This window comes from Leucoraja erinacea, chromosome 19, assembly GCF_028641065.1.
Source record: "Leucoraja erinacea ecotype New England chromosome 19, Leri_hhj_1, whole genome shotgun sequence".
In the NCBI taxonomy this organism is placed as follows: Eukaryota; Metazoa; Chordata; class Chondrichthyes; order Rajiformes; family Rajidae; genus Leucoraja; species Leucoraja erinaceus.
The window spans coordinates 4,095,700-4,121,425 of NC_073395.1; the positions used below are offsets into that span (position 1 = coordinate 4,095,700).

Below are 25,726 nucleotides of genomic sequence, written 5' to 3' on the forward strand. Positions count from 1 at the left end.
ATGCTTGATGCACAGGTAAGTAGACAGTGGGAAGCTTGTGCACTCCTTCCACTGTTTTTTGCTGGATTTCTGTGCGCTCAGGTGAAGGCACTCAGTGGCATCCCGAAAACGTTTCCCCATTTGATTGCTGGTGAATCCCACAAGTTAGTGAGGATGTTACAATGTTTCAGCAAGGCTTTTGGAACACTCTTGCAGCCTTACCTGTGTCCGTGCAGTACATTGTTGGCATGCTGGAGCGCATATCTACTTCAGTCCCGACCCGAAACATCACCCTTCCTTTTTCTACAGAGATGCTGCCTGACCTGCTGAGTAATTTTGTATCCATCTTCAGGGTTGGGTGGATCGAGACTGGGAAGAAGAGTTAAAACGAGATGTAACAAGAGGTGTAAGTTGTCTGGTGCAGATGCTCCACAAAATGATCGCTCAGTGCATGGCTGATTTCTCCACTGTTGAGAAAGCCACGTTGGAAAAGGTACTGAGCAGATTTGAAAAGATGCTGGTGAACCTCTTCCTCACTTGGAAAGGTGGGGAGGGAGATTGCAACCTTCACATGGTCCGCCCTGTTTCGACGAATGCAATCAACCTGACGTGCACAATCAAATAAGGTCAAATAGAACAAGTTGTCCTACAACTTTAGGCTGTGCACGCCATAGGCAAGAAGAAGAAGACTTGTAAAGGTTGTTTATGTACCCGGGTTGTGGTGAGAAAAGAGGGGGAGGGGACAGGTATGAACCCTCCTAAAGTGACAGGGAGGGGTGGGAAGAACGGGCCAGGGTGTAGTGAAGAGAGTGGTCCCTGTGGAAAGGCCAAGTGGGAGGTTAGACTGGACGATGTGACTGGTGGTGGAATCACACCACTTCCCCACCTACTTTATTAATTCTGACTCGCTAGGCAGAGTGGCAGCAAAGGGCATGTGGTAGGGAAGTTGTTGCAAAAAGCACCAAGTGCCGGAGAACAAGTGGGCCAACACTGAGCATTGATGACTGGTTGCAGATTCACCAGACACCACACATGCTGGAATCTTGAGCAACACACAAAGTGCTGGAAGAACTCCGCGGGTCAGGCAGTATCTGTGGAGGGAAAGGATAGGTGGCATTTCAGGACGGGACCCTTCAGATTGATGTAGGGGGAAGAAAGCTGGAAAAAGAAGCGGGTCTCGAGGCAAAGCCTGGCAAGTGATGGGTGGATACAGATGAAGGGGAGAGTGGTGAATGGTAGATGGGTGGGGTACGTGACAGAGGCTGGAGATGAGCAAGAGACAGAAGGAGACAAAATTGTGTCAGATAAGGAGAGAGGAGTGATAGGGAAAGCGGAGGGAGGGATATGGGTTGAAGGGAAGGGGGGGGGGGGGGGGGTTAAGGGGAATGGGAGATTTTGGTTCATATTCGATTCAATTGAAATTCAATTCAGCATGGAAACAGGCCCTTTGGCCCACAAAGACCATCAACCACCTATTCAAAATATTTTTTTGTGTTATCTCACTTTCACATCCACTCCCTGCACACTGGGGGCAATTCACAGAGGGCAAATTAACCTACAAACCCGCATGTCTTTAGGATGTGGGGCTATACCTGAGGACCTGGAGAAATCCCGCAATGGTCACAGGGAGAATGTGTAAACCGTATCTTTGGTGTAAACTCTACAACTGGGGTGGGGAACCTGCGGCCTTCCAGGCCAATAAGTGCGGCCTTTTGAATGAATCCAAATTTTGTAGAACAAATCCTTTTATTTTTATTAATATGTTTTTGTTCGTCTTTTATTATTTTTATTTTAATCTTAAAAAGAACGTATTTAAAATACCAAAGAGTAAAAGAAGATCCAACAAAATATTCCTCCCCTTACTGTGTGATATCATGTCAAAGCAAAATGACTTGAATGTTTCTTTGCAAGGTAAAACTAAGTCTATATATGATATGTGGCAAAAAATCCAAGCATTTCGAAAATAAGCGATATTATTTTCATAACACTTCTTCAAAATGAAATTTCGGATGAACATTTTCCCCAGTTAGCGCAGGTCATTGATGAGCAGGAACATTAATGCAAATCATTTGAAGAATACGCAGCTGTTATAGACATATTAATTAAAGAATACAATGAAAGGTTCACTGACTTTGAGAATCATGACTTCACACTCAAATTAGCATTTCAACCTCACCTAGTTGATGTCTCCAAGGCTCCTAAAGAACTACAGATGGAATTGATTGAGCTCTCAGAGGATAACATTTAAAAATCCTTATTTGACGCTAAGAAAGATCCGATTTGAAATATGGAAAAATGCAATGGAATGCCCATGTCTTCGGCAACATGCACAAAAAATGCTTTCTTGCTTTTCAACCACTTGTTGCTGTGAATCTACATTCTCCTACCTAACCCAAATCAAGATGCCCTTAAGGTCACAATTCTTTTTCTTCATTTTCTTAAAGTTAGTACATAGTAGTTAGATTTTTACAAAATAATGTACATTTTGAAGTATATCTAATTGAAGTTTTTTTGGATGTGGCCTTATTAGATTGCAGCTAACTTAATGTGGCATTCCAACATGAAACGGATCCCCACCCCTGCTCCACATAGACAGCATCCGGTCATGGTCAAACCTGGGTCTCTGTCGTTGTGAGGAAGCAGCTCTACCCACTGTGCCCGCCCTAACGAATGTGGGAAGGGGGTTGAATGGAGCTGGGCACCGATGGTGGTGGAAGAAATGAGAGTGCCCAGGGATGAGGGAGTGGAGGTGGTGGATCTTACTGGAAGTTGAGAAATTCAATGGTCATGGTTGTAAGCTTCCCAAGCAGAGGATGAGGTGACAATAGACAGTAGACAATGGGAGCTGCAGTAGGCCATTCGGTTCTCCGAGCCAGCACTGCCATTCAATGTGATCAATGGCTGATGATCCCCAATCAGTACCCCGTTCCTGCCTTCTCCCCATATCCCCTGACTCCGCTATCTTTAAGAGCTCTATAGACAATAGACAATAGGTGCAGGAGTAGGCCATTCCGCCCTTCGAGCCAGCACTGCCATTCAATGTGATCATGGTTGATCATCCCCAATCAGTACCCCGTTCCTGCCTTCTCCTCATATCCCCTGACTCCGCTATTTTTAAGAGCCCTATCTAGCTCTCTCTTGAAAGCATCCAGAGAACCCGCCTCCACCGCCCTCTGAGGCAAAGAATTCCAGACTCACCACTCTGTGAGGAAAAAGTGTTTCCTCGTCTCCGTTCTCAATGGCTTACTCCTTATTCTTAAACTGCGGCCCCTGGTTCTGGACTCCCCCAACATCGGGAACATGTTTCCTGCCTCAAGCCCTTAACAATCTTATATGTTTCAATAAGATACCCTCTCATCCTTCTAAACTCCAGAGTGTACAAGCCCAGCTGCTCCATTCTCTCAGCATACGACAGTCCCGCCACCCCGGGAATTAACCTTGTAAACCTACGCTGGGAGCCCTCAATAGCAAGAATGTCCTTCCTCAAATTAGGGGACCCAAAACTGCACACAATACTCCAGGTGTGGTCTCACTAGGGCTCTGTACAACTGCAGAAGGGCCTCTTTGCTCCTATATTGTGATCAGCCATGATCGCAATGAATCAATGGCGGTTTCTTTCTTGGTTTCTTGGTCCTCCAAAATATTCCAAATGGAATTTAAACTGGAGGTGGTGAAGGGAGGGCTTAAGCCAGAAAGGGTTTTTGGGACGAAAGAGCTACTTTAAAAAGCGGTGCTGGCTAGAAGGGCCGAATGGCCTCCTCCTGCACCTATTTTCTGTGTTTCTATTCGATTCCTCTTGTTATAAAGGCCAACATGCCATTCGCTTTCAACTCTAACTCTAACTCTAACTCTAACTCTAACTCTAACTCTAACTCTAACTCTAACTCTAACTCTAACTCTAACTCTAACTCTAACTCTAACTCTAACTCTAACTCTAACTCTAACTCTAACTCTAACTCTAACTCTAACTCTAACTCTAACTCTAACTCTAACTCTAACTCTTTCTCTGGTGCTGCTCAAAGATTTATAGAGGAGCTTATATATACATATATATCCTCTCTATTTTAAGCTATATAATCTTTGGTGCTGCTGCTCCAGCCCTCCCCAGGTGACCTGGTGCTGATTGGTCGCCGTTGGCGCCGGCCGCTCAGCCCCTCCCTGGGGGAGCAGCCCGCCGTGTGCGCAGGCGCGGCGGCAGCAGCAGCAGCAGGAGCAGGTGGAGCGCGGGACGGAGTGACGCTGCTGTGAGTGCGGAGCTGTCCGCTCAAACCCCGCCAACCCCGCGCGCCCGTCCCGTCCCCCGTCCCGTCCCCGCGGCCCACACTAACCTCAGCTTTGTGTTTCCACCCGCAGGGCGGCTGTCGCGACCCCGACTGAAGAGAGTAAGAGATCCGAGGGAGCCCTGAGGGTAAGAGACCGGGGAGGGGGGAGTGAGGGGTGAGGGAGAGGGCCGGGCCTTCCCGCCGCCGCAGCCGCAGCCGCCACCACAAGGGCAGCGGCGGACGATGTCCCCCCGGGTGGGTTTCAGAGATGGTCTCAGAGCCGTTTGGGGGGGAGGGGAGGGGATCAGGGTGATCACAGGGTCCGGGGAGGGGGTGGGGGAGTGATGGGGATGTGGGGTTGGGAATGAATGGGATGGAGGGGGGGGGGGGGGGGGGGGTAGGGGTGAGGCAAGGGGGAGGGAGGGGTGATAGTGGGGATCAGGGTGATCCCAGGGTCTGGAAGTGAGGGTGGTTAGAGATTCTTCCAGGGTTGGAGGGGGGTGTCAGTGATGATCCCACGATTGGACCATCCCCCCAATCTCTAGACTCCCCCCCCCCCCCCTCACATCTCTAGACTCCCCCCCCTCACATCTCTAGATTCCCCCCCATCTCTAGACTCCCCCCCCTCACATCTCTAGACCCCCCCCCCCCCACATCTCTAGACTCCCCCCCATGTCTAGACTCCCCCCCCCATCTCTAGATTCCCCCCCATCTCTAGACTTAGACCCCCCCCCCATCTCTAGACTCCCCCCCCCATCTCTAGCCTCCCCCCCCATCTCTGGACTCCCCCCCCCCATCATCTCTAGACTCCCCCCCCCATCTCTAGACTCCCCCCCATCTCTAGACTCCCCCCCATCTCTAGACTCCCCCCATCTCTAGACTCTCCCCCCATCTCTAGACTCTCCCCCCCATCTCTAGACTCTCCCCCCCCCCCCCATCTCTAGACTCCCCCCCCATCTCTTAGACTCCCCCCCAATCTCTAGACTCCCCCCCCATCTCTAGACCCCCCCCCCCCCCCCATCTCTAGACTCTCCCCCCCCATCTCTAGACGCCCCTGTCCAGCTCCAGGTTTGCTGATGTGAACTGATCAGGATCCCACCCAATGGTGCCAGCATTAATCCATTTGCCACCTCCCTCCCTCCCACCCTGTGTTGCAGGTGGGGAGAGAGGATATGAACACCACACACTCTGCGCAGGTGACGTGACCACTCGTGATGGGGATCCAGTAACGTGGGACCACACCCATGACCCTATCATCCCAGGGAGGGATCTAGTGAAGAGAGACACAAAATGTTGGAGTAACTCAGTGGGACAGGCAGCATCTCTGGAGAAAATGGACAGATGATGTTACGGGTTTGGACCCATAAGACTGTCTATCTTTCATATAAACCAGCATCTGCAGTTCATTTTTATTATTTTGGCTGGTGCAAACAGGCTCGTGGTCAGGGGAGGAAGGTGCAGACAAATCCTGGCCTGAAAACAGGTGTGAAACTTGTGGCCGGCACAGACATGGAGCTGGTGTTCTGCTTGCACCAGCCTGTTCTTTGATATCTCTACCCCCAGCTTGATCACCAGTAGAATGGTGGCCTGTCGATCTTTCAGTTCGATTTGGGAAGAGAAATGTCTTCCTCGGCACTGCTGGCATGTCTGGCATCTGTTTTAATCTTGATTAGTAAGGAAGCCAATGTTAAGGGAAGAAGGCAGGAGAATGGGGAACATAAGTAATAGGAGCAGAATTAAGCCATTCGGCCCATCAAGTCTACTCTGCCATTCAATCGTAGCTGATCTATCTGTCCCTCCTAACCCCATTCTCATGCCTTCTCCCCATAACCTCTGTCACCCATCAAGGGCGAAAGGGGTAAATAGATCTGCTATGATTGAATGACGTAGTAGACCGATGGGCTAATGGCCTAACACTGCTCCTATGTGGTATGGTCTTATTTCTGATTCAAGTAATTCTATTTCTGAAAATAGGAAGAAAAGGCATTGAAATACTCGGGCAATCTGACGTTGATTTAAAAAGAATATTAACATTTTAAAACTATTATTTATTTCAACAATGTGTTTCATTCTTCTTACAGAACTACTTTATAATGGCATCTGGAAACAGTGGTGATTCATGCAGGTCATGTTCAGCCCGTGAAGAGAAGAACAGCGAGACTGATGCAGGTTTGTCTCCATTTGATGCAAATGGATAGCTGGCAGGAATTTCCAATTGATCCTTTGACGTCTATATCAGCAGTACACGGTGATTAAAATATCTCAGGTCAAGGTTTCAGATTGTCAAAGTTTCAGGCTCACTCAATGAGAGTAAGTGCTGGTTTGCAAGTCATAAAGTGTAGACAGTGGAAATGTGAAATAACAAAAACTCAGCAGATCAAGCAGCATCTCTGGAAAGAGAGTTATCTGGTAAATCCATTAACAAGTCTAAAATTGAAAAGACTAGGCTTGTATTCACTGGAGTTTAGAAGGATGAGGGGGAATCTTATTGAAACATATAAAATTATTAAAGGACTGGACAAGCTAGATGCAGGAAAAATGTTCCCAATGTTGGGCGAGTCCAGAACGAGGGGCACTTAGAGACTGAGACTCATTTAAGACTGAGGCGAGAAAAAACGTTTTCTCCCAGAGAGTTGTGAATTTATGCAATTCCCTGCCACAGAGGAGCAGAGGCCAATTCACAGGATGGATTTAAGAGAGAGTTAGATAGAGCTCTAGGGGCTAGTGGAGTCAAGGGATATGGGGAGAAGGCAGGCACGGGTTATTGATAGGGGACGATCAGCCATGATCACAATGAATGGCGGTGCTGGCTCGAAGGGCTGAATGGCCTCCTGCACCTATTTTCTATGTTTCTATGTGCAATTGTAGAGAGGGAAAACCAACAAATACATGCAAAGCTCCAAAATGTATCAGAGATGTTGTTGAATCCCGACAACTTCAGTGAAAACTCCACAAACAAGGTCACCCTGGCCCAACCCTAACAGCGATATACCCTTTGCCCCGTCCTCTCTGCAACCTAATCTTTTTTCTCTATGATAATGAAGGGTCTTTGAAATAATATCTTCACTTTGTTTCTTCTAACCGTCTCAATATATGCAGCATTTTCTGTTGTTATTACAGCTTTTGATGCATTGCCTACAATCTTGAAAATATATTTATAAAATCTGCCCAAAGTGTATTGTCAAAAACATGCATTGTTAGATTGCCATTAATTATTCCACTTCAGGTCAGTAAAGTGACCAGTTTTGCCCAATGAAACATGACTAACTGAATCATCCTACCACAAACGCTAATTATATTGGGAGCAATTTTGGGCACCATATCTGAGGAAGGATGTGCTGGCTCTGGAGAGGGTCCAGTGGAGGTTTACAAGAATAATCCCAAGAGTAAGTAGGTTAACATATGATGATGAGCGTTTGAGTTTAGAAGAATGGGGAGGGGGGGGCCTCGTTGAAACGTACAGAATAGTGAAAGGCTTGGATAGAGTGGATGTGGAGAGGATGTTTCCACTAGTGGGAGAGTTTAGGATTAGAGGTCATAGCCTCCAAATAGAATTAAAGGATGTTCTTTCAGGGAGGAGATGAGGAATTTCTTTAGTCTAAGGGTGGTGCATCTGTTGAATTCTTTGCCACTGAAGGCTGTGGAGGCCAAGTCAGTGGATATATTTAAGGCAGGGATAGATAGATTCTTGATTAGTACAGGTGTCTGGTTATGGGAAGAAAGCAGGACAATGGGGTTAGGAGGGATAGTCGTGGAGTAGACTTGCGGGCTGAATGGCCTAATTCTGATCCTAGCACTTATGACCCTGTGACAACCAGAGAGCAGCCCTGAACAACGATCTACCTCATTGGTGACCCTCGGACTATCCTTGATCGGACTTTACCGTCTTTACCTTGCACTAAACTTTATTTGCTTATCATGCATCTATACACTGTAAATGGATCAGTCATAATCATGTATTGTCTTTCCACTCTCTGGTTAGCATGCAACAAAAGCTTTTCACTGTACCTCGGTACACGTGACAATAAACTAAATTGAAACTTGTCTATCGAAGCTGGCTGCTGTTGGCCTTGGCCATCTGTTCAATCTAAAGTGAATTTGGGTCATATACAAAATTATAGACAGGAGACTGCAGAAGTTGCAAACTGGAGGAACAGCTGGAACTCCGTGGGCCAGGCAACATCTCTGGAGGCATGGTGGTGGTTGACGTTTTGGGTCTTGATGCAGGGTCTCGACCCGAAGCATCGCCCAGCTTTAGCTTCCAGAGAACCTGCTCGATCCGCTGAGTTCTTCCAGCCATTTATTGCAGGCATCGGGTCTCGTAAAATGCAATGTTTACTTTAATGTGAGCTGACGTAATGTTCAGATAGGGAACCTGGGCACAAGATCCTTGGACTTGCTGCTGCCAGGATTTGGTTCACATTTGTTTTTTATTTGCATTAATTAGTGCACTATATTTTAAAACTAAATCTGTGAGAAGCAACTGCGTACCGTACTTCATGTATTGTGTATTGGTTTTCTGTATTCTGACCAGTTTTCTGTACTGGTCATTTACTGACTAATCTGTCACTTCAAAGGCTACTGGAAACATTAGGGAAAGATTTATTTTTGTTGACAATTACAGTGCTTATCTTGGATGCTTTAGCTTTTAGTTTAGTTTCGAGATACAGCATGGAAACAGGCCCTTCTGCCCACACAGTCCATGCCGACCAACAATGGCCCTTAATCTAGTTCTATCCTACACACTAGGGACAATTTACTGAAGCCAATTAACCCACATGTATCTGTACACTGTGGGTGGCATGAATGTCTTCCCGTTGACTGGCTAGCACGCAACAAAAGCTTTTCACTGTACCTCGGCACACGTGACAACGAACAAAACTGAACTATGATCCTGCACACCTTTTTTGATGTGGGAGAACACCAGGGCACCTGGAGAAAACCCACACGGGCACAGGGAGAACGCACAAACTCCGAAAAGACAGCACCCCTAGTCTGGGTGTCTGACGCTGCAAGGCAGAAACAGTGCCACTGTGCCAGTTCTAATGACTTATGTGACTGAGTTGTCTGGAGCTGTTCATCACTCCAAGGAGGAGGGTGGGATGTGAATGGGTGCCAGAGAGCCATAGTTATGTATGCAAATGCTATGAAGTGTTGGTTGCTTTTGTACGCAGGTGGTTTGTGTGGACGATTGTATCCTTTAGAGCCTGTGTCAGGGGTACCCCTGTTGTGCAAACATTAACTACATATCTATACAATTAATCAACAGTTCATAAACATAACAGTCAGGGTAGACATTCTTGCATCATAATGGACATGTTGGATTGGCAATGCAGTGGGGTATTAAATGAGCCAGTAATGCATCTTTTCATTGAATGTTGGGCTGCCCAAGACTGGGGCTGGGGACATGGGGAGGAGAGGGGGAGGTGGTGATAAATAGGTATATTTTGGAAGTGGAAAAATAATGTCAGGAAGGACTAGGTTGGAGAGGGAAGGTGGTCTGGATCAATCCTGGTCAGATGTCGGGTGGGTGGGAGAATCTGGAAAGACCGCAAGAAATCGCAGAGAGTTGTGGACGCGGTCCAGACCTTAGGACAAACCAACCTCCCTTCCACTCATTCCATCCACACCTCACGCTGCCTCGGCAAGGCCACCAGCATAATTAAGGACCAGTCTCACATCGGTCACTCCCTCTTCTCCCATCAGGCAAGAGGTACAGAAGTTTGCAAATGCAAATCTCCAGGTTCAGGAAAGTCTTTTGTTGCAACTGAATGGTCCTCATCAGCTGAAGTGCGGTCCTGACCTCCCATGTACCTCACTTTAAGCGCCCTTTTATCGGACTGCATTGTTATATCTTTGCGCTAAATGCTGTATCCTTTATCTGAGCACTATGGCTGGCTTCATTGGATTCATGGATTGCCTTTTCTTTGACTGGATAGCACGCAAACAAAAGGTTTTCAATGTATCTCAGTGCACGCGACGATAATAATAAACTAAACTAAATTAAACCAAGCCTGGGATTGAGTTGTCAGGATCTGGGGATCAGGGATGAACACGGGGTGATTCTGGATTAGTGCTTGGTGTCTCAAGCTATGGGAGTGGTCACAGTTCTGAGGGGCCTCCTTCAGTCTAGACCTAGATGCAGTATGCTGAAAAGCTCTAGGTAGAGCATCACTCAGCACTGGACAATTTTATACTGGACAATTTTTACATTTATCAAGCTAATTAACCTACAAACCTGTACGTCTTTGGAGTGTGAGAGGAAACCAAAGTTCTCGGAGAAAACACACGGGGAGAACGTACAAACTCCAGGGAGAACGTACAAAGTCCATCTGGGGCGAGTGGGGGTGTCAGGAAGGGTGGGGGGAGGTTGATCGTAAGGTCAGGCAGATTGAAGTGACCTTGGGGTGGTATGTTGGGAGCATTGGTCACCCCTGAAAGAAGCGCGTGGGGAATGGACAGTGGATGAGCCAGGAAACGCCCAGTTAGATTTGCAGAGGACAGCGTCTGGTTACATCATTATTGAGTTTCACACTTGGAAAACTCGATTATCAATTGCATAACATTGTTGGATGTTGTGGTAGAAATGTGTAAGCTGTAATGCTTATCTTGCCTTCAATCTATATTGCACTGAAAGGCAGTTTATTAATGCCATGTCATCATGACTAAATTAATGCCTCTCTCACCCGAGGCTCAGAAGGTGGTGAATTTAAATTACATTTGTACACAAATATTTTAGGCTGACTCACTTGAGCTCTGCTATGAAAATGCTACTATGTTAGATATTAATCACAGGCAAAAACAGAATTGCTCGAAGAACCCAGTCAGTAAATCAGCATCTGTAGAAAGAAAAAAAACAGTTAATACAGAACTGCAGATGTTGGTTTACAAACAAACAGACACAAAGTGCTGGAGGAACTCAGCGTGTTAGGCAGCATCTTTGGAGAACATGTTTACGTTGGGATCCTTTAGTAACTTGCATGTCTTTTAAGTTTTAGTGTTTTTATGTTGATTTTTGTTTCACTTTTTAATATACAAATCGTTTAATTTTTATTTTATTAGTATTTCAACATTTCTGAATGTTTGAGTTTGTTTTTTGACAATATAACAGACGGCACGGTGGCGCAGCAGTAAAGCTGCTGCTTAACAGCACCAGAGACCCAGGTTCAATCCTTACTACGGGTGCTGCCTGTTCATGCTGGTATTGTGGTTCTCCCCATGACCTATGTGAGTTTTCTCTGGTTTCCCAAACACTTAAGGTGGACAGATTTGTAGGCTATTTGGCTTGGTAAAATTGTAAATTGTCCCTGTTGTGTGTTAGTGTGTGGGGATCGCTGGTCGGCACGAACACAGTGGGCCGAAGGGCCTGTTTCCGCACTGTATCTCTAAACTAACCTACACAGTCAACAGTGTAAGTAAGGGGATGTGGTTAGCTGGATGTGGAATATTTTTCAGCTATTTTCAATAGACAATAGATGCAGGAGTAGGACGTTTGGTCCTTCGAGCCAGCACCGCCATTCAATGTGATCATGTCTGATCATCCATAATCAGTACCTCTTTCCTGCCTTCTCCACTTATCCCTTGACTCCGCTATCTTTAAGAGCTCTATCTAACTCTATTGAAAGCATCCAGAGAACCGGCCTCCAACAGAGAATTCCACAGACTCACAACTCTCTGTGTGAAAAAGTGTTTCCTTGTCTCCGTTCTAAATGGCTTACCCCTTATTTTTAAACTATGGCCCCTGGTTCTGGACTTCCCCCGACATCTGGAACATGTTTCCTCCCTCTAGCGTGTCCAAACTCTGAATAATCTTATATGTTTCAATAAGATCTCCTCTCATCCTTCTACATTCCAGAGTATACAAGCCCAGCCGCTCCATTCTATCAACATATGACTGTCCCGCCATCCTGGGAATTAACCAGGTGAACCTACACTGCACTCCCTCAATAGCAAGAATGTCCTTCCTCAAATTTGGAGACCAAAACTGCACACCAAGTCTGGTCTCACTTGGGCCTTGTACAAATGCAGAAGGGCCTCTTTGCTCCTATACTCCACTCCTCTTGTTAACATGCGTAGTTTATTCCAGCTCCTTGTATAATGCTCACACCTGCTGCTTTGTATGGCCTTGCTGATGAGGGCATTTTGAGCCTGTGCTTTTTATTTTTGCATTACTATCATAATCAGCCTGTATTACAGGATTTTCTACTACATATTCTTCGTAGGCGGTTGTTATCAGTTAAACAACTAGGAGGGTGGAATTGAATAACTTGAATTGAACGCTGCTTGAATAACTTTTGAAGGGAAACATATTGAGCGAGAAAGATTTACAGAGCTATGGGATAAATGCAGGCAAAGCTGTTAAACAATCTTTGGTTTGGAACCTAGCACAGTCATGATGGGCCGAATGGCACCCTGTACCTCCACTTAGATAATTTCCTGTTATAGATAGTTTTTACAATGCCTGAGGGAGTTCTAAATGTCTTGTGTGTTTGGTGCCAGAGGAATGATACATGTGCAGGTTTTTGTCATTGATAGCATGGAAATCGCCCCTTCACTCCAATTCTATGTTATCCCACTTTTACTTCCGCTTCCTACACACTAGGGGCAATTTACAGAGGGCTAATCAACCTACAAACCCGCACGTCTTTGGGATGTGGGAGGAAACCAGAGCACCCGGAGGTCACAGAGAGAAGGAACAAACTCCACACAGACAGCACCTGAGGTCAGGATCAAACCCGGGTCTCTGGTGCTGTGAGATAATGGCACCAGCTGTGCCATTGTGCCCCCCTTCTAAGGGTAGATTAGGGCATTTAATTTGGTGACTGACAGTGTCTTTATCCAAAGAGATTCATGCTGGTGTTGTGTTTAGAAACATAGAAAATAGGTGCAGGAGTAGGCCATTCGGCCCTTCGAGCCTGCACCGCCATTCAATATGATCATGGCTGATCATCCAACTCAGAATCCCATCTCTGCCTTCTCTCCATACCCCCTGATCCCTTTAGCCACAAGGGCCACATCTAACTCCCTCTTAAATATAGCCAATGAACTGGCCTCAACTACCTTCTGTGGCAGAGAATTCCACAGATTCACCAATCTCTGTGTAAAAAATTCTCATCTCGGTCCTGAAAGAGTTCCATCTTATCCTTAAACTGTGACCCCTAGTTCTGGACTTCCCCAACATCAGGGATAATCTTCCTGCATCTAGTGTGTCCAACCCCTTTAAGAAAGAACTGCAGATGCTGAAAAAATTGAAGGTAGACAAAAATGCTGGGGAAACTCAGTGGGTGAGGCGGCATCTATGGAGCGAAGGAGTGGGTGACGTTTCGTGTCGAGACCCTTCTGGTGTTGTGGAGCAAAAATATTTTGTGAATATAGACAAAATGCTGGAGTAAGGCAGCATCTGTGGAGAAATGGAATAGGTGACATTTTGGGTTGAAACCCTACTTCAGAAGGAGTCTTCAGTGTAAACCAGCATCTGCAGTTTGTTTGTACACAATATTGTAAGTGACTTGAAGTGAGCAATAATTGGAGTTCATTGCATGTGTACAAATATTGACAGGGAAGGAGTGAAGATCCAAGGTCGACTTGGCGCAGTGCTGAAGTTGCTGCCTAAAACCGCTGTCCCACGGTACGAGTTCATTCCAAGAGTTCTCCCGTGTTTGCCCTGATTCCTACTCGGAGATTTACGGTAATGGCCACTCGTCGGTACTCTGGGCTCTCGTGGATATTTTTCATCATGTTGAAAAATCTTCACGAGTCTTCCCGTGCTTACCTGCCGTTAGTGAGTCTTCCCGAGTACCTGCCGTTGGCGTTATGAGCCGCTAAGAGACGTCCCCAAGCTCCGACGTACCTGCTACGTTCATTCTTCGTGCTTACCACGAGTTTGATTTTTTTTTTAACTCGGGAGAGCTCTTGGAATGAACTCGCACTGTGGGACAGGGCTTTTGCAACGCCAGAGACCAAAGTACGATCCTGACTTAGGGTGCTGTTTGTATGGAGTTTGTACGCTCTCCCTGTGACTGCATGGGTTTTCCCCAGGTGTATAGGATAGTGATAGTGCACAGGGATCGCTGGTCAGTGCGGAATCGGTGGGTCGAAGGGCCTGCTTCCACGCTGTATCTCTAAACTAAAGTACTGAATCTATAATGAGTGTCAAATCTGCAGAAAGCCAGCAAGTGCCTGGGATCAAACAAATACTCCGAACAGGACCTGCCCTTCAATAAACATGTGACAGTTGAACCTTCCCAGGAGTTCTGTGCATCTGCCGACATTTGCATCAATATTCAAACAATCTTGGAGTTTGAACTCTGAGCCTTTGTCGACATATATTTATGCTGTCTCGTTTACTGATTAACTGAAGGCTATCAGGCTGTGGGGTGTTTATTATTATCAGGTAGAATCATAAATGTTTAATTTAATTATTTTATTTCAAAGGAATATTTTTTTTATTTGAGTGCATAAACCTTTGCCCCTTTCGGTAGCTTCCTGCTGTTGTGCCCGTACAGATAGGAAGTGGATATGTGCCAAAACCTGGTTTCTTGCCCATTGTTCTCATCGTGTTCCAGCAGGTGGCCTGGCAACTATACAGGCAGTTACTTCTTTAAACTAATAGAGCACAATATTTGTGTCAAGTGTGCCAGACTCTCATTCCAAAATTACTCCCAAGAACCCATCACACGAAATGTGTATTAATTTGAATATACGCACCAAGTTGTGTCGGGCAGCAGCTGTGGAGGGAAGGTACAGGTGACGTTTTGAGTCGGGACCCTACTTTAGACCCCTTTTTCCCCCATATCCCTTGATTCCCTCAGCACTAAGAGCTAAATCTAACTCTCTCTTGAACATATCTAGTGGATTGGCCTCCACTGCCTTCTGTGGCAGAGAATTCCACAGATTCACAACTCCATGGGTGAAAATGTTTTACCTCCTAAATGGCCTACCCCTCATTCTTAAATTGTGACCCCTGGTTCTGGACTCCCCTAACATCTGGAACATTTTTCCAGCATCTACCCTGTCCAATCCTTTTATGTTTCCATAAGCACTCCTCTCATCCTTCTAAATGCCAGCGAATAAAAGCCCAGTCGACCCATTCTTTCATCATACGTCAGTCCCGCCATCCCGGGAATTAACCTGGAATTAACCTAGTTTAAGTCTCCTATAAACCCAGCAACTGAAGTTGCTTGTGTCTCTGACAAAACCATTGATCTGTGCCTTGCCCTGGGTATCACAGTGGCACCACCAGCTTGCTCCATTGCTGGTTTCAATGGCATTAACGTATCAATGGAGGTTGCATTGTTTGATAAAGTATTGTGATCCCACTGTCAATAGAAACAATTGCCGTGACAATCTCCAAAGCACCTCCCTTGGCTAACCAGCAGTCTGCGATTTTTTTTTTGGTGGCAGATCTGTTCACCCTGGGGAGATCACATGTAAACTGTTTACTTTTTGAACACTGGTTCTCGTTGGCATTAACTAGTTTATCTCACTGATCCATAAATCCTGAAAGATGGCCTCTGCCTAGTAAGATATAAATAGAACTATTTTGGAGTTTCGAATATGACGGGCGTGGACGAGAGTTTAGCATTGTTTACATAGCATTGGAACACAGTGTGGTGCGGTGTGATCAAATTACATGTTATTCCATGTGAAGGGTAAATATCACATCATTCTCCTCTGACTGCAATATGCCGACACACTCATCACTGTGTAAATGGCTGTTAATGTCAACCCAGAAATATCGTGCAGTACCATTGGTTTCAGAAACATGGGTGCAATATCAGTAGAAATTGGAACAGAGCTTCTTATAGACAATAGGTGCAGGAGTAGGCCATTCGGCCCTTTGAACCAGCACCGGCAATTCAATATGATCATCCAAAATCAGTACCCCGTTCCTGCTTTCTCCCGGTGTCCTTTGATTCTGTTTTGCCGCAGAGCAGGAGTGAAGGAAAGAGCGTTCACGTCGCGGCCCAGTTTCCACTCATCTTTCCACCGGCATCACGCACACGACAGACACCATTGCATGCAGATGCCGAGAAGTGTGTTCAGCTCTGGCTGAAGAACTTCTAATCTTGTGTGTGGACTCGACAAGGAGAAGCCACGGAGCACCACTGAGGGAAAGATATAATAAGCTGCTGTTTTTTAAAAGCCCGTTGTTCCACAGCAGTTGTAGCTCGAGTGTGATGGGGCTGTTTACGCAATGTGAAATCGGGAATCAATTTTTACTGAATTTTTAGCTGGTCTAAATTTTTCACTGTGCCAAACATCAGCTTCTGTTCCTATGATCCTTGATTTAGGTAGAGAACATGTTGGGGTTAAGACAGTGCCCTGAGGTTCCCCATGGTTATATTATTAAAGAATATTTCTGGCTAGGGAAGGTCTACCAATTGTATTAATTGAGCCAACAGATAGATTCTTGCCATAGAGGGAGGACAGAGATGGTTCACCAGACTGATTCCTGGGATGGCAGGACTTTCATATGAAGAAAGACTGGATAGACTCGGCTTGTACTCTCTAGAATTTAGAAGATTGAGGGGGGATCTTATAGAAACTTACAAAATTCTTAAGGGGTTGGACAAGCTAGATGCAGGGAGATTGTTCCCGATGTTGGGAAAGTCCAGAACAAGGGGTCACAATTTAAGGAAATTGGGGAAATCTTTTAGGACTGAGATGAGAAAAAAAAATGTACACAGAGAGTGACGAATCTCTGGAATTCTCTGCCACAGAAGGTAGTTGAGGCTAGTTCATTGGCTATATTTAAGAGGGAGTCAGATGTGGCCCTTGTGGCTAAAGGGATCAGGGGGTATGGAGAGAAGGCAGGTACAGGATACTGGGTTGGATGATCAGCCATGATCATATTGAATGGCGGTGCAAGCTCGAAGGGCCGAATGGCCTACTCCTTCACCTATTTTCTATGTTTCTATTACCCCTTTACTTTGTTTTCCAGGAAGTAACAGTGTCGTTATATGTTTTAGTGTATCAATTTGCATACAAAGTGGGTCTATAAAACTAATGTACAGCTGTTCTGTTGTAGCTGTCTCAATTTAATACTGTGGCTTTATTGTCAATATACTTGAGAAAAACACACGTTATTTTTTTTGCTTAAACCAGTTATCAGAAATATATATTATGTTTGCCTTATGAACTTTAAGTTTATGAAAGAGAAAGAAAGAGATTAATAAAGATATATAATAATTTTTATGTTGGGGTTCCCTGAGACATGAAAAGTATTTCAAGAGTTCCGCAAGGGTAAAAAGGTTGAGAAACGCTGCTTTAGACTGTTAAAACGGAAACTATTTTATTCTTCCTTTTGATAAATGTGCAGAAGTGGCTTCTGTTGAGCAATAAGTAGTGGTGTAACTCAGTGGTTCAGGCAACATCTCTGGTGGGGAATGAACAAGCAGCATTTCAGGTTGGGACCCTTTTATTCCCTCCACAGATGCTGGTCGACCCTCTGAGCTACTCCAGCACTTAGTGTTTTGCACAGATCCCACCATCTGCAGTTCCTTGTGTCTCCACTCTTGACTCTGTTGACAAAAGAAAGCTGTCCAGTAGCGATTCAGTCAATGAGGCGGTTTCGTTTTCTGTTGGTGCATTATCAGTTGCTCCTGATTACATGGTTATTGTTTGTGTATTTAGTCTGAAGCATTTTCTCCTGGGCTACGGCTCTTTTGTCTGGCGGGGTGTGGTGGATTAATTTAACAGGTGTTACACAGTCTGGTTGTTGTTATGGCCACTGGGTACTGTGATCTCCCAACGATTGTGTGAGTGCACGTGAAACAGTACAGCAAGCCACAGAGTCGCTTGCAAACATACACTCTTCTTTCAAGATGACGTGGGTCACGGGGAAGTTTGCAGGAGAATGTAATATCTTCAATCGTAACAGGAAATAAGTTGTTTTTTCCAGCTTTTATTTATTAATGGTTTGAAAATACCTTGGGCATGTGACTTTTATTTCCTTGCTTGGGTGAAAGAAGCAGATGGTAAATTGACTTTCTAACAGTATACACTGGTGATTCATTCTTGTGGACACTCAGGCCGGTGTAGAACCGAACACTATGTAACCTGTGTACTGAAGGTGCTAGATAAATCGAAGGTAGACACAAAATGCTGGAATAACTCAGCGGGTGAAGCAGCATCTATGGAGGGAAACAATGGGTGACGTTTTGGGTCTCAAACACAAACCAATATTATAATGTAAAATGGAGTGTTTACCATGAAGGTAGAGTTGCCTGTGAGGTGGTAACGCTGGGTGTCCAGCAGTCTCTGTGTATGAGCACTTTGCAGCATCACCACAGGTCCCCAACAGGTCAAAGCAGGTCATGGACCCAACTCCTGCTCCCTTGTGCACTCTCTCTCATCTGCTCACACGCTCTCTCTCTCTCGAAAGGCCAAATGGCCTCCTCCTGCACCTATTTTCTAAAGGAAAAAATACTGCAGGTTTGACAGTGAGCTAAAGGCAAGAAGTGAAGGAAAAGGCAATCAACCAGCAAAAGTAATATTCTCCTGAGATAAATGGTCATAACAAAATAGTAAGTGCTCAATGGAGCTTTATAAATGAAAATAAAAGATCACAGATTGTTACAAATGGCAGATAACTACATTAACAGTGCCTGTTTTGCATGTTTTCAAGCAAACACTTTGTGCCTGGAGGGGAGGATTACATTGTGTAAATTTGGCTTGGCTATTTACATTCCATTGTTCAGTTCAGTATCGCCTGGTAGGACACAGAGTGCTGGAGTAACTCAGCGGGTCAGGCAGCATCTGTGGAGAACATGGATAGGTGACGTTTCACAGAGTGCTGGAGTAACTCAGCGGGTCAGACAGCATCTGTGGAGAACATGGATAGGTGACATTTCACAGAGTGCTGGAGTAACTCAGCGGGCCGGGCAGCATCTGTGGAGAACATGGATAGGTGATGTTTTGAATTGGGACCCTTCTTTAGACTGATTCAGTTCTTCAGACTAAAAAGAGTTCAGATCCTAAACGTCACCTATCCATGTTCTCCACAGATGCTGCCTGGCCTGCTGAGTTACTCCAGAATGTTGTGTCTTCTTTTGTAAACCAGCCTCTGCAGTTCCTTGTTTCTAGTATGTGCGTGTGTGTATTTGACCATAGTGAACATCACAATTAATTGGAATATTTACACCAGTTTTGAGGTAGATCTGTGGGCTGGGCTGCACAACGCACGATTATTGTCAGAAAGCCAGGGAAGGGTATTCTTGTAAGAGCGGCAACAATAACATGGTCCTTGCATTAAACGTCACTCCATTATCCTGTATCTGTACACTCAATGGCTCGACTGTAATCATGTGTTGTCTTTCTGATGTTTAATTTTATATTTGTGCATTCTTATTTTCACAATTGTTTAAAAAAAATCAGAATTTTGTATTAATATAAACTTTTTTGTTATCTTAACTTCTGCAATAGTTTTATGAATATTATGAATAATCTTATTTCACGTGCATATTCAAAGCAAGACAGACCTGGATCAAATTTATGAAAATGCGTTCTTAGTCAAGTTTTAGGTAAATTTCACAAAATGCTAGAGTAACTCAGCAGGTCAGGCAGCATCTCTGGAGGACACGTGGCGTTTAGGTGACGCAATAGGTGACGTTTCAGGTCTAAATTTAAGTGTGAATTTTATTGTTTAGATAAAATTCATTGTGGCACGCTGCAAACTTCTGATGTGATACTTTAACAGTAAATCAATAATAAATAAAAATGTAAAATACAGGAAAGACCGTGTGTGTGCGGAGGGAGAAATCAGTGTCAGAAATGATCTAGGTGCAATGATGAATGCATTGATCTAGGTGACCCCTGGTGGAAGGGGCATAGTCTGCAGGATGAATGTTGCCAGCAGAGGTTGAATTGTTGAGCTGTAAATTATCCAATACAATAAATCTAAATTGATAATAGGTGCAGGAGTAGGCCATTCGGCTCTTTGAGCCAGCACCACCATTCAATGTGATCACGGCTGATCATTTACAATCAGTACTCCGTTACTGCCTTCTCCCCATATCCCTTGACCCTGCTATCTTTAAGAGCTCTATCTAACTGTCTCTTGAAAGCATCCAGTGAATCGGCCTCCACTGCCTTCTGAGGCAGGGAATTCCACAGATTCACAACTCTGGGTGAAAAAGATTTTCCTCATCTCCGTTCTAAATGACCTTTCCCTTATTCTCCCGAGATGCCTCTCTTTGAGGTAATTGCGTGTTTCATGTTTTTTTAATTCTCTGCCACATCCAGAGCTGAGTGAGGTTGACGGAGTGGAGGAGAGTTTGCGGGATGATGTCTACAACCGGTATCGGAGCGAGGGACATGAGGATGTCAACACTGGAGTGGCAACAGTTGTGGACCCGTTGCAGATATGTGCCAGGTATGTGACCGTCCAGCACAGAATGGGCCAATGCATTCACGACCACCCTTATGCCCATTAGCACTGATCCCATATGCCAGCATTACAACTGTATCCTTCTATGCCCTACCTATTTAAGTGTCACCTTAACCATAAGCCCTATGATACCCCGATCATGGGAAAACGACTGATTTTGTACCGCTATGCCCCTTTCATAATCTTTTATACTCATGTCAGGTCATCCCTCAGCCTCCTTTGCACCAGGGAACATCAGGCCAGCCTATCCAATCTCATCCCATAACTAACCCATCCCACTGAATCTTGCTCTGCTGTCTCTCTAGTAGTGAATCTCTTCTGTTCCAAAGTCCCTCAACGTCGCTCCCAGAGCCTGGGAATTGTATTAGGAAAAGGTAGACAAAATTGCTGGAGAAACTCAGTGGGTGAGGCAGCACCTATGGAGCGAAGGAAATAGGCGATGTTTCGGGACCCGAAACGTCGCCTATTTTGTTCGCTCCATAGATGCTGCCTCACCCGCTGAGTTTCTCCAGAATTTTTGTCTACGTTCGATTTTCCAGCATCTGCAGTTCCTTCTTAAATATTAGGAAAAGGGTTCTGTTTCTCAACACAAAAGTTCGGTACCAATTACAGAGAATCATTTTAATCGGGCGCCCCAACATAAAAAGTCACCCTTTTTTTTTCCGGAGGTGCTGCCTGAGCCGCTGTGTTGCTCGAGCTCTTTGTGTCTTATCGTTGTCTTTAGCAGTGTTATCCCTCTGAGGTAGGAAGAAATTAGTTCAAAGAACTGAGCACAAGGCCTTGTGCATCTGCATTATCTTACGTCTGAAACTAATAATTGATACTTGTTGACTTTGAACTTTTTTTCTCGTGAAAATGCACGAGACTTCAGATATGTCGTGGTTATAATGTTTGGAGGTGCTTCAGAAGTCAATAGACAATAGGTGCAGGAGTAGACCATTTGGCCCTTCCAGCCAGCACCGCCATTCAATTTGATCATGGCTGATCATCCCCAATCAGTACCCCGTTCCTGCCTTCTCCCCATATCCCCTGACTCTGCTATTTTTAAGAGCCCTATCTAGCTCTCTCTTGAAAGCATCCAGAGAACCGGCCTCCACCGCCCTCTGAGGCAGAGAATTCCACAGACTCACCACTCTCTGTGAGAAAAAGTGTTTCCTTGTCTCCGTTCTAAATGGCTTAGTCCTTATTCTTAAAATGTAGCCCCTGGTTCTGGACTCTCCCAACATCGGGAACATGTGTCCTGCCTCTAGCGTGTCCAAGCCCATAACAATCTTATATGTTTCAATGAGATATCCTCTCATCCTTCTAAAGTGTTTTAATTCCGGTGATGAAGATCTTGTTCTGGATGGAGCGGGTCAGTAAAGAACAATAAATGGAAGAGGGAATATGGAGGAAAGTGAATGGTGTTTGGCCCATGGGTTTTTCTTCAAGATCATTAGGACCCAAAGGTTTTTTTGTTATATGATATGATGTAATATGAAGGCTTGGATTTTTTGAATTGTACGTTTGAATGTTATTTCCTCAGTTCCTCGGTTGAAATAGGGCACCAGTTGGCAATCATCGGAGACGAGCTCAATCATCAAAAGAACAGACAATTCCAAGATGCCGGCATCTATCTTCCCCTCGCATTCCAATGTGGGTGCAAGTCCATCCGCAGAGCTGCTGAAAGGTTCGTATTAAAGCTTATCCGTCAATATCTTCAGAATTGAACATAGCCATGGCTTCTCTCGTTAGTCTAGTTTAATATCATCATATTTACTGAGGTACAGTGAAAAACATTTTTGTTGTCAGGCAGTTCTTACAACTTAAGTTGTCAATAATGCAATCCTAACACAACCTTGCAATAGATTAGCCATGATCGAATCGCAGAGCAGACTTGATGGGCTGAACAGCCTCATTCTGTTCCTGTATCATAGTCTGTACACTCCGTTGGGCTGCTCGGTGGTGCTTAATTACTCCATATTTTCATACTTTGTTAAGAAAACTTCAAACATAACTAAAGGCGATGGAATGGCGATGTTAAAAACAATGCATAGTTCATATGGAAGCGTCTTTTACAAAGACTATTTTCTAAAGCACAACCACATAATTTAATGACTAATATTAATGCAGTGTCATTTAGGTTTATGTTTATTATTGTCACTTGACCTGAGGTACAGTGGAAAGCTGTTCTACAGCTGCTGAGAGAATGGAGTGGGAGAGAGGTGTAGGGGAGGGGGGAGATGGGGTACCACCATGAGGTACCACGTCCAGTTTAAATTCCATTTGGAATATTTTGGAGGATCAAGAACCAATGAGTGACTAGCCTTCTAATCTTATTGAAACATATAAGATTATTAAGGGTTTGGATGCGCTAGAGGCAGGAACCATGGTCCCAATGTTGGGGGAGTCCAGAACCAGGGGCTACAGTTTAAAAATAAGGGGTAAGCCATTTAGAACAGAGACGAGGAAACGGCTTTTTCTCACAGAGAGTTGTGAGTCTGGTTCTCTGCCTCAGAGGGCGGTGGAGGCCGGTTCTCTTGATACTTTCAAGAGAGAGCTAGATAGGGCTCTTAAAGATAGTGGAGTCAGGGGATATGGGGAGAAGGCAGGAACGGGGTACTGATTGGGGATGATCAGCCATGATCACATTCAATGGCGGTGCTGGCTCGAAGGGCCGAATGGCCTACTCCTGCACCTATTGTCTATTGTCTATTGCATGCTATCCAAACAGATCAGATGCATATCAATTCAAACCCGAGTATCATAGATGGCACAAAGAGTGCAGAATATAGTCTCATGCTGATTTATGTAAATATTTAACAGTTTTGTTCTGTTCACAATTTTCAACCGCACAGGTTATTTGATAATGACATAAACTGGCGTCAAACAATCACTCTGCTGAGTTTCGGCTACAAGACTGCGAGGTACTTCTATCGTAGGGGACTGATGGAACCTTTTGGCAGAGTTACAGAACACGTGGCAAAGATTCCAGCAAAGAATCAAATCACTCGATGGGTTGCAGAATGCGGAGGCTGGGTGAGTGCACATCATGGTATCAGCAACATGCGGGTGATTGAAATTCTGCCTCACATTTGTTTGTCAATTGAGAATTGGGGGGGGGGGGGGGGGGGGGGAAGTGGGACTAATTCTAAACAGCGAGTTGTAAACATGGGTTAAATATCAGAGTTGAAAAGGTTTAGATTTGAGGGAATCCTGTCGAACAAACATATTGAGTTGCCTTTATTAAGTATCCAATGTGGTCACCGGAATACCAATATCATATTAGCAAATGGAGGTGGGGCCGTTACTTTACAAAGGGAAATGGTCATAAAGGTACACACTTTGTGGTGGCACAGTGGCGCAGCGGTAGAGTTGCCGCCTCACAGCACCAGAGACCTGGGTTCGATCCCGACTACGGGTGCTGTCTGTACTGAGTTTGTACGTTCTCCCCGCGACCTGTGTGGGTTTTCTCCGAGATCTTCGGTATCCTTCCACCTGCCAAAGGCGTACAGGTATGTAGGTTAATTGGCTTGGTGTATGTGCAAATTGGCCCTTGTGTGTGTAGGATAGTGTTAATGTGTGGGGATCGCTGGTCGATAAGGACTCGGTGGGCCTGTTTCCGCGCTGTATCCCTAAAACTAAAAAACTGAAACTAAATAGAACAAAGAGAGAGGGTTTTTGTGCCTGTCTAAGGTTTGTTAATGTGAGCTTATTTGTCTTGTTGTTTTGCAGACCACTGCCCTTACCCTGGAGAATGCCACCCTGAAATGGCTGCTTGGGATCTTGGTGGTTGCCATGCTGGCAGTGGCAATTGCCCACAGGATTTACCAGCTCTAAGCCCTGGCTGGTGCTGGATCGTCAAAGCTGGCCTTGACCAAGCATTGCCTTCGCTCCACCCAGGTGGTGGATCTTTTTTTTATTATCCAACTTGAATAACAGAAATAATTTTTTCTAAATCTTTTTAGATATTTAAGATTGTTTTGGGAAAAGTGCTGGGCCACACATGTTTTCTAAACTTTTATAAGTATAATATAATGAAACTATGTCCGGCTGTTACTGGTAACGGTCTACATTGATTGCTTAGACGGGTGTTTGCGGTAGTTTTTCATATTGTTTTCTATGTTGCAGTGATGAACATGGTTATATCATTGCATTAGAATTGGCAGATGCAGAAACACTAACATATTGTTTGAGATGATTTCCACTTCCAGGCATTTGTCTATTTTGGGCAAAATTGCCATTTTTATTTTGCAAACAGTGTTTTTTACTTGATTTGATGCTAGTATTGAACCATCCAGATGTTATTTTGAACCTTGCATGTTTAACTGATGAGAGCAGGGCACTTTGGCCATTGAGAGGGTGCGGTGGGCAGTAGACAGTAGTTGACAGTCACGGTGGCGCAGCGGTAGAGTTGCTGCCTTACAGCAAAATACTGCGGCAGAGACCCGGGTTCGATCCTGACTGTCTGTATGGAGTTTGTACGTTCTCCCCGTGATCTGCGTGGGTTTTCGCCGATATCTTCGGTTTCCTCCCACACTCCAAAGACGTGCAGGTTTGTAGGTTAATTGGCTTGATAAAATGTAAAAAAAAATGTCCAGTGCTGAGTGATGCTCTACGTAGAGCTGTTCAGCGTACTACATCCAGATCCAGAATAGAATACAACCTCCATTGCATTGTTGCCTGGGTGTAAAGGGGGGGGGGGGGGGGGTCTGGGATGTAATTCCTGCCATTGAGGCTGTAATCCAGTATGTTTAGGAATTAAAGCATCTCCTAACCACCCCCCTAAACCAGGAGTGCACTTTACCATTCTTCCCCCCCCTCCCCGTCTTGCACACACCCGGGGGCTGTTAAACATCCCCCATCCAACCTCACTGGGTAACTGCTGTTATACCTATAATGTTATCTTGGCTGTTTGTATTTGCCATCTATTTCATTGGATTTACAATGGTGCCCATTTGATTGCACTTTGTGTTCAGGCTGTAGAACCACTGAATTGATTTCTAAATTTCAATCTTTCAACAGAATTGTATGCTGCATTAAATGCATTTTCTATTGCTTGACTCACTGAAATCAACTTTTGCGTTTCCTCTCCTTATTTCTGTCTGACTCCAGC

General features: G+C 45.0%; 1 protein-coding gene across 1 annotated transcript; it reads left to right on the plus strand.

Moving 5' to 3' along the window:
* LOC129706538 (bcl-2 homologous antagonist/killer-like) lies at positions 1 to 25,674 on the plus strand. The gene is made up of 8 exons (XM_055650902.1): positions 1 to 15; positions 4,078 to 4,223; positions 4,333 to 4,387; positions 6,323 to 6,410; positions 20,487 to 20,616; positions 22,157 to 22,300; positions 23,469 to 23,649; positions 24,346 to 25,674. Exons 1-8 carry the CDS (start codon positions 1 to 3, stop codon positions 24,448 to 24,450), a joined length of 864 nt encoding a protein of 287 aa, XP_055506877.1. The 3' UTR covers positions 24,451 to 25,674.
* The last annotated feature ends 52 nt before the right edge of the window (positions 25,675 to 25,726 follow it).